The 10,118-nt window shown below is 35.5% G+C and overlaps 1 protein-coding gene across 1 annotated transcript in view; it reads right to left on the bottom strand.

Moving 5' to 3' along the window:
• Positions 1-4,738: 4,738 nt before the first annotated feature.
• Positions 4,739-10,118, bottom strand: part of PIK3C2A (phosphatidylinositol-4-phosphate 3-kinase catalytic subunit type 2 alpha) — a 105,070-nt gene continuing 99,690 nt past the window's right edge. Inside the window, exons 32-33 of the mRNA XM_079928496.1 lie at positions 9,960-10,085; positions 4,739-8,299 (exon numbers count right to left, since the gene is read on the bottom strand). Coding sequence (XP_079784622.1) covers positions 8,117-8,299; positions 9,960-10,085 — 309 coding nt within the window. The 3' untranslated portion in view covers positions 4,739-8,116. The remainder of the gene's footprint in view (positions 8,300-9,959; positions 10,086-10,118) is intronic.

Below are 10,118 nucleotides of genomic sequence, written 5' to 3'. Positions count from 1 at the left end.
GGGCCCAGCCGCTCCACGGCATGTGGGATCTTCCTGGACCGGGGCACGAACCCGCGTCCCCTGCATCGGCAGGCGGACTGTCAACCACTGCGCCACCAGGGAAGCCCTATTTTTAATTTTTTAAGGAACCTCCATCCTGTTTTCCATAGTGGCTGCACCAATTTACATTCCTATCAACAGTGTGGGAGGAATCCCTTTTCTCCGCACCCTCTCCAGCATGTATTATTTGTAGACTTTTTGATGATGGCTATTATAACCGATGTGAAGTGATACTTAATAGTTTTAATATGCATTTCTTTAATAATTAGCGGTGTTGAGCATCTTTTCATGTGCCTGTTGGCCATCTGTATGTCTTCTTTGGAGAAATGTCTGTTTAGGTCTTCTGCCCATTTTTTGATTGGACTGTTTGTTTTCGTTAGAGTTGTATGAGCTGTTTGTATATTTTGGAAATTAAGCCCGTGTCGGCTGCATCATTTGCAAATATTTTCTCCCATAGGTTGTCTTTGGTTGATTTGGTTTATGGTTTCCTTTGCTATGCAAAAGCTTATGTTTGATTAGGTCCCATTTGTTTATTTCTATTGCCTTGGGAGACTGACCTAAGAAAATATTGCTATGATTTATGTCAGAGAATGTTTTGCTTATGTTCTCTTCTAGGGAGTTTTATGGTGTCATGTCTGATACTAAGTCTTTAAGCCATTTTGAGTTTACTTTTGTGTACGGTGTGAGGGTGTATTCTAACTTCATTCATTTACATGCAGCTGTCCAGCTTTCCCAGCACCACTTGCTGAAGACTCTTCTCCATTGTATATTCTTCCCTCCTTTGTCGAAGATTAATTGACTGTAGGTGTGTGGGTTTATTTCTGGGCTCTCTGTTCTGTTCCATTGATCTGTATGTTTGTTTTTGTGCTTTCATTTTTCCTTTCTAGTTGTTTGGTTGTCTGCCTCCAATAAATGTGAACTCTTAGATTGTTCATTGCTTTCACCTCCAGCACCAAGAACAGTGCCTAACTAGGCAGTCAATAATATTTTTAAAGAATGAATCTAAAGAAGTAATTTTTTCCTCATGAAGATGTGTAGACTACAAACTTTATTTCAGGAGGCATAGTGGGAAGAGTAAGATTTGGCAATCTAGACCTGGATTACCATACATCTGTGTGTGATTTGGATCAAATCACTTTCTTAGTTATACATGAGGTTTTTGAGTACTCAAGCATTGCCAGCATGATTTGCCCTCAGCCCGCTAACTCATCACACTTATGTCTTGTAGTAGAATGATTTGAAGGATATCTGTGATATAACCAATACTAGTATTGGATTGTTTTGAGAATACCACTCTGGTTTTAAAAAAAATCATTTAAAAAAATCAGTTGTTAAAAAGACCATACAATTTTTCTAATAAGGATATAGGAATGTTGACTCAAATATTTATTCATGGTATAGGAATTATAACTATTGTTTCAGGGTTTTTTGTTTGTTTTAGTCATGTTTAAGCCCTCCACTAGTTTTCAATTCTTTATCTGGCCATGTTTGTATATTCAGTAATAATAAAGATAAAATATGATGTGTATAAATTTTAATCAAATGATATTTACCTTCTATTGCCTTTAAATGTGGCATGCTTTTTGGAGAACTTGTTAATTAAAACCTTCTGATTTTTCAAAGGCAAAAAAGGGAAAATTATAATTTCACTATCTAAAAAAAGTGTTAACACATTTATTAAAGGCAGAGGTTCCATGATCAAATGGTTTCTAAAAATTGACTGTATGAGCTTCTAAACATTTTATTGAGGTAAAATTCACATACCATAAAATCCACTAGAGTAACCATTTTAAAGTGTATAATCCAGTGCCTTTTAGCACATTTACAGTGTTGTGCAACCATCACCACTAATTCCAGAAATTTTCACTAAAAAGCTTTCTGGGCTTCCCTGGTGGCACAGTGGTTAAGAATCCACCTGCCAATGCAGGGGACGCGAGTTCAAGCCCTGGTCCGGGAAGATCCCACATGCCGCAGAGCAGCTAAGCCCGTGTGCCGCAACTACTGAGTCTGCGCTCTAGAGCCCGTGTGCTACAGCTACTGTAGCCTGCGCACCTAGAGCCTGTGCTCTGCAACAAGAGAAGCCACCGCAATGAGAAGCCCGCACACCGCAACGAAGAGTAGACCCCGCTCGCTGCAACCAGAGAAGAGCCAGTGCACAGCAACGAAGACCCAACGCAGCCAAAAAATAATAATTTTTTTTTTAAAAAAGCTTTCTATTCTAGACAAATACCATATGATATCACTTATATGTGGAATCTAAAATATGACACAAATTAACCTATCTATGGAACAGAATCAGGGACACAGAGAATAGACTGGTGGCTGCCAAGGGGGAGGATAGGAGTGGGAGTTTGGGATTAACAGATGCAAACTGGTATATATAGAATGGATAAACAACAAGGTCCTACTGTATAGCACAGGGAACTATAGTCAATATCCTGTGATAAACTATAATGGAAAAGAATATGAAAAAGAATGTGTATATATATATATATATGTATAACTGAGTCACTTTGCTGTACATCAATAACATTGTAATTCAACTATACTTCAATAAAAAGTAAATCTAAAAAAAGCTTTCTGTTCCTTAAGCAATCACTCTTCAGTATCCCGTCCCCCACAGTCCCTGGCAACCACTAATCTGCTTTGTCTCCTTGGATTTGCCTATTCTGGACTTTTCATATAAATTAAATCATACAGTATGTGGCCTTTTATATGTTGTTTCTTCCATTAGCATGTTTTCAAGGTTCATCCATATTGTAGTATGTATCAATGCTCCATATCTTTTAATGGCTGAATAATATTTCATCATAGGGATATACCATTTTGTTTTATCCATTCATCAGTTGATGGATATTTGGCTTGTTTCTACTTTTTGACCACTATGAATAATGCTGCTATGAACATTTGTGCACAAGTATTTGAGTACCTGTTTTCAGTTCTCTTGGAGATTACATATCATATGAATTGCTGGGTCATAGGGGTAACTATGTTTGTATGTATGTATGTATGTATTTATTTTTGGCTGCGTTGGGTCTTCGTTGCTGCGCGCGGGCTTTCTCTAGTTGCGGCGAGTGGGGGCTACTCTTCCTTGCAGTGCGCGGGCTTCTCATTGCAGTGACTTCTCTTGTGGTAGAGCACGGGCTCCACGCGCGTGGGCTTCAGTAATTGTGGCACGTGGGCTCCAGTAGTTGTAGCTCACGGGCTGTAGAGCACAGGCTCAGTAGTTGTGGCACACGGAATTAGTTGCTCCGCGGCATGTGGGATCTTCCCGGACCAGGGGTCGAAGCCGTGTCCCCGGCGTTGGCAGGTGGATTCTTAACCACTGCACCACCGGGGAAGCTATGTTTAACTTTTTGAGAACTGCCAGTGTTTTCCACAGCAGCTGGCACCATTTTACATTCCTACCAGCAGTGTACGAGGGCACCAATTTCTCCACATCCTCACAAACACTTAACTTTTTAAATTCTAGCTATCCTAGTGGGTGTGAATTGGTATCTCAATGTAGTTTTGTATTTCCCTAATGACTGAGATATTGAGCATCTTTTCATGTGATTGTCGGCCATTCTGGAAAAACGTCTGTTCAAAAGTCCTTTGCCCATTTAAAAATTGAGTTTGCTTTCTCTTTAATTTTAAGAGTGCTTTATGTATTCCAGATACCAGGTCCTTATCAGGTATATGTGAATATTCTCTCCAATTCTGTGAGTTGTCTTTTTACTTTATTAATAGTGTCCTTGATGCACAGTTTGTAATTTTGATGAAAACCAATCTATTTTTCTTTTGTTGCTTGTGTTTTTTGTGACATAAGAAACCCTGTCTAATTCTAGGTTACAAAGATGTACACTTATGTTTTCTTCTAAGAATTTTATAATTTTAGTTATGTTTAGGTCTTTGATCCATTTTGAATTGATTTTTGTATATGTTGTAAGAGACCTATTTCACTTTTTTGCATGTGGTTATCTAATTGTCTCAGCCCCATTTGTTGAAAAAGAACTATTCTTTCCACACTGATCCTGGCAGTCTTGTGTCTTTTCTGGATCATGATTCAAATAAACAAACAAAAAAAAACCAAATAGAAGTGAAAAATACAATAACCCAAATTAAAAACTCAATGAATGGGTTAAACAGTTGAAGAGAGAAGTAGTGAATTGGAAAAGAAGTCACAATAAATTATTCAGAACTGAAGAAAGTTACTGATCCATAGACTTAAGAATCCTAAATAGAAAAAAATAAAGATATCTACACCTAGGCACATCATCATTAATATAGATCAAACAAAATTAGCCCTAAGGTAATAATTGTTGAAGGTGTGTGACAGGATTCATTCATGGAGTTCATTATACTGTTGTCTAACTTTGTCTAAAATTTGCGTGATAAAGTGTTTCAACACAGTAAGGGTAAAATAAAGTTGTTTTGTTTCTGACACAAACTGAGTTTATCAACCAAAGAAACTGGCTCTAATTAAGTTATTGCTCTTTCATGGTCTCTGGCCCTTTTACATGTTATCTCTAGGATCAGAGAACCACAACCTCATTGGTATCATTCCAGGATGGAGGTATGGTATTAAGAATCTACATTTTCTGTTCTGAAGATAGTATAGTAATAGCCATGCTATACACATAGTTAATATTTAAGTAAATTACCAAAGGCCAGGGACCGTACTCACAGAAGCATTTCACTTCTATGAAATGATGATGGGGTTTAACAAAGTGGCAATCCAGACCTTCCACAAACCACACTTAGAAGTCAGACACACTATTTGGACATTTTTAGGGGCAGATCACAGGCCAGTTCTGAAATTCAGGATTATCTGAATCTAATAAACTCCTGGGTTGGATGCAAAGAATAGCAACAGTGAGCTCATACCAGAGTTTTGAACCAAAAATGTTAATATGTGGATGAGGAAAGAAATCATAGCATGGGGACTTCCCTGGTGGTCCAGTGGTTAAGACTTTGCCTTCCAATGCAGGGGGTGTGGGTTTGATCCCTGGTCAGGGAGCCAAGATCCCACATGGCTCGCGGCCAAAAAACCAAAACATAAAACAGAAGCAATAATGTAACAAATTCCGTAAAGACTTTAAAAATGATCCACATCAAAAAAAAATCTTAAAAAAAAAAAAGAAATGATAGCAGAGTTCCTTTGTTCCAGAAATATTTTAATACAATTGTAGTACAGTTATGAAGTCACATTCAATCCACTGAATATATTCAAGGTATTAATAAAAATATTATACATCTTTATTAACTACCTTAACATAATTAAAGTATTTGGTTCTTACAGATGAGACTAACTGCCATATTTATTCATATTTGCATTGCTAGTCAAACAGCATGTAAGTAAATCCATGGATTATGGTAGTGGGGCTTGATTCCTTTTTGATCTGAAGTCTAAGTATCAAATTTAATGTTTTCTTTTTTAAATGCCACATGAATCCTAGGAAGAACAGTCAACCAATTTAAGGCAAGATATTGAAACTTTTACACAACATTAATTTGAAAAGATGAAAGAATACTTTATCAAACATCATACATGCCTTAACATTTAGATACCTACAGATTCTTATAAAGGCAGTAATAAAAACATCAGTGCAAGTTCTACATTGGGTTCCTCAGTAGAGAAAATAATAGGTTCTTCGAGTAAACCATTATTTTCAAATCCCAAAACACTGCGAGGGTAAAAAATTCTTTTGGTGTACGACTTAAGCATAACTATTTTTACTCAGTAAAGATAGGTATAAAACACTGTGATTATACATAAAAATTAGTGTCTTGGCTAGTTTGTTTAAACTTTTGTTTCAGATTTACTTTAATGCAAGCTTTAAAAAGTGTTTAAAAAAACATTTAAAAATTTACTGATAGTAAGTAGTGCAAAGAGGCGCCTCTGTCATTTTTTTATTTGTTTTTGGTAAGGGCTGAAGATTAGCGTTCACAAAGAAATAACTTATATTTAAAATATATTTAACGTGTGTTTTTTTAATGACCAAAGAAGGCACATAATGAGTTAAATTAAGAGAAAGATTACCACTTGTTTTGAACTCTGGTTAACTATACAGAGTGTGTAATATACATTTTTGGTTAAAAAGTCCATATTTCTTGTAATTGAAAAGTGACATCACATTTTCTAACTACTATTTGGATAAAAGACACTGCTATAACAGATTGCAAACAGGCAGTATACACTGAGTCCAAGTAACAGTGACCTTTTACCAAGACAGTACTTTTTTTTCTTTTTTTTCTTTTTTTTTTTAACAGTGGCTAAGTGACAATTCATGGAATGGAATTAGGTCTTAAAAACAAGTGAAAATATCTAGTACTTCTTCACATTTGCAAAGCTACTTACACACTTTAAGGAAATGTTAACTGTATGTGGAAAAAGCAAATAAACAGCGGTGTTTTGATCTGCCTTTTAATTAACTTATTAAATAGACAACACATTTTAATATAAAAAAAGACATTCATATATCATACGGGGTTTCCTACAAGTGGACCATTAGTGTTAGGCACCAAAAATTTCAAGTTTTTTTTTTAACCTGTCCCACTGATACATTCTCAACTCTTCTTTGTCTGCTCTGCAGGTATCACCATTTACATTAAACATTTGCACAGTTAATAAAAATTCTGTTCTGGGCAACTGAATCGGAGATTGTCCTTCCTTTCTTGGTATTTTTCATTGAATATTTTGTCAGTTATCTCACAGCAACTAGATTGCTACAGTGTCTTACCACTTAAAAGTGAATTCCTATTCTAGCCATGAGAATTAATATTATATATACCTATTTATCCAAACTAAACACAAAATTATGTGTGAAGTTGAATGAATAATAAAAGTGAACCCTGTTCTTAATGGTTACTATAGAATGATTTCAATCATGTCCCTTATGATTCTAAATCTCATTATATTAAGGAAAGTAATTCATGCGAATGTAAAATGTTTACAAAGGTAAGTAAGACAGTGTACAAGACAAACTGTGCCATAAAGGTCTACATTAAAATTTAGTCTGGACCCTAGAGTTCTTGTCCTGGGCTTCTTGTGAAGAGTCTGCCCTACTCATGGAGTTCTTCTACCGAACAGGAATGGACACTTGAGGGAATATTTTCTCTCGTTTAATGAGGGGTGGAGTATAGATTTATGGAGGTAAAATGACCAAACTTCAGTTCACCCTCCTGGGAATAAATGTAGGATTATAATGGAATGATGGAATATAGTGTACATCTATGTTGATTACTCTCATTCAGTTACTGGGCAACGAAAACATAAAACAAATAAAATGGCTGATGTTTAAATAACTAATAAGTCACACATCTGAAGTACAGAAAATGATCTATCTGTGGGAAAAGCATTAGTAAAGTTACATTAATTTCTTGTCTTTAGTAAAAAGGAAGTCAAAACTACTTACTATTAAGTCAGGAAAAAACTCAGAATGAAGTGCCAGAGAAGCATATGAAGTTAAGGCACCATTATTTACAACTTCAGTGATTGGCACTTATTCTGAAAAAGGTTTTAAAGACGTGAATAATAAAAAGCAATGTTATTTTCCCCTACTTCTATCAACTACTTAGTAGTTCTTAACATAACTATTTATTATTTGTGCTTTGCTTTTCAGCCCTGTGAATAGCAGCTGCATTTTATGGTAACACCCTGCACCTTTCCTCTCCTTTGGTGTTTGTGAACATACACAGTGGTAAAGGCTGTAAAAGGTGCAAAACAGGAAAACAAACATGCTATGTCTGTGTAAGAAACAATGCAAAATAGATGGTTGAACTGACAATACTATCAGACCACACTAAAGCTATTACTCAAGAAAGGATTAACTCCTTCACCAACTCAAAGTCTTTTTCAGGACTTATTATATATTAAGTTTAGGATTTACAGCATTCTATACAATGACTTTAAAACAGCAATGGAGTCAACAAATTCATAAAAGTTAAGTAACTGTTGGTCCAACAGATGTGTTGAAATGCAGCAAGTACATTTACTTTATAATTTCTGTCCAGTATAAAAATATTATACAAAGTTCACGTGTGTCTGCACATGTTTATAACTATTCTTGCTTCCAAAGCTCAGAAATTCACTAGCTTACAAATAGGTTGCTGCAGTCAGCTGATACCACTTAACTGTCTCTTTGCTTAAGTTGAAATCTTTCAAAGGCAGGGTTATTCCACCCAAGAAAAAATTCTCCCGCAGAGATTCTGCACTGAGTACACTTAGCTGAAGTTCTCTCTGTCTTAGGGTTTCTTTGCTATATCCACTGTACACAAGCTATAGCAAAGGCAAAAAGAAACAGCAGATTACAAATTATTTATTTGTCCGGTTTCTAGGATTATTTTACATAAAAACATAAGTGAGATTATTAGTCAAAGAGTGACTACAACTAATGACATTGATTATGACATCTGGTAGAATATGTATCATACTTTAGATGCACATTTTGTATTTCAGGAGTCTTGGATTGTATTATCATTCCTCTGAGTGTCTGACAGGAATGCACAAAGCAGAAAATTATTATTAGCTAAAAACTAAAAACATGGTTTTTCTGAAATGGAGGTATGGGGAAGGAAAATTACATGGCAGCCTGCCTTAAGATAATTTAATAGATCATCTTTAAAAGAGAAATGGAAGGAAGAGAATGGAAGAAAAAGAGAGTAGAAGGAAGCAAGTTGGGATAGTGTAATCGTAACTATTTTACAGAAAGTGAGGGACTAAAATTTCCTTTTGTTGTCTTTATTCTGTTGGATTTTATATACCATGAAGTGATAATTTCTGATTATCCATAATTCAGTGCAAAATCACCAATTACAAATGTAGTTTATAGCAAATCTGGAGTGTTGTAAGGTTATTCTCTTTCAAACACTGCATGCAACACAATTTTTTTCTTTTCAAGAAAGCCTCACCATAACTTCTGAGCAACATCTCCTTAATCTAGTTCTCACTGTTTGACTAAAAGGACTAAAAAAATGACCACATTTCAGTTTCTTGAAAGTATAACACTAACTAGAAGAAAAGCCTCTACTACTTTTTGAGAATACCAATTGGTCTTCTCCAAACATTTTATATGCTTTTAAAAAGGGCTGAAAGGGTATTCTGTGGTTTTAATAAATTTATAACCTTGATGAAACTTCAGAATTATTTGCTTCCAAATCTCTATCCAGACATTTTTGTGTGGATATAATGTTAATGTACACAAAAAATGTGGTTATTATCCCAAACTAGTAGTTGACTAAGGGTTAGCGCATTTTAATAGATTAGTAAATTTATAAGTTGACCATGAGTGGCTCAGCAAAGTCACAGTTCTGCTCCCCACTGTTCAGCTGATGTTTCGCTTACTGCTTTCAGTTCAGATCACTCTATTTTGCAAGAGTTGTTGACAGACTAAGACAAATTAGAAGGAGGATGATTTTGAAACTACCTCCTATCAAACCAAGGTAAAGGTCCTGAAGATGTTTCAACAGAATAAAGAGGAAGGGCATTTGAACTTCAGTTATCTCAAGGGCTGCCATGTAGAAGGAAGAACAGAGCATTTGTGTGGTTTCAAGAGGTACAACTGAGACATACAGGTGCAAACTAGAGGGAGTGAAGATTTCAGCTCAGTAAAGAAAATGATCTAAGAGTTGGAGCTGCCCAAAACAAACTGGATGGCCTGCAAGTATTTCAGCACAGATTAGACATCCACTTTTTGAAAGGGTTTAAGCACTAGAAGGGTAGTTGAATAATGGCCCCTAAGATCTTTTTAAAGCCTAAGGATCTATGATCAAAGGTTCAATTCTGCATCATTTTGTTAAATACCATTGGACTGCTAGTGGTTTGCCTTACGAGTACAATAAATAGTTCAGCTACTGATAGCTAAAAAATTTTAAGTGCTTAAAATTAAAAATCTTAAAACAACAAATCTAGGAAATTTTTAGAAATGATTTTAACTTACCATTTCATTGAATGTCGGATTCCTAGTTTTTCGTGAAATTTTGGTTTTACGTTTGGATGTTTTGTGGGTATCTGGAAGTAGGTATGTCTTGACATACGGATTTGGGTCAGCCCCATCTTCAGTAACCTATAAAGAAAAGCATTCCCTTAACAGTAATGT

This window comes from Stenella coeruleoalba (assembly GCF_951394435.1).
Source record: "Stenella coeruleoalba genome assembly, chromosome: 8".
Classification (NCBI taxonomy): domain Eukaryota; kingdom Metazoa; phylum Chordata; class Mammalia; order Artiodactyla; family Delphinidae; genus Stenella; species Stenella coeruleoalba.
This window is presented reverse-complemented; position numbering and strand designations above follow the sequence as displayed.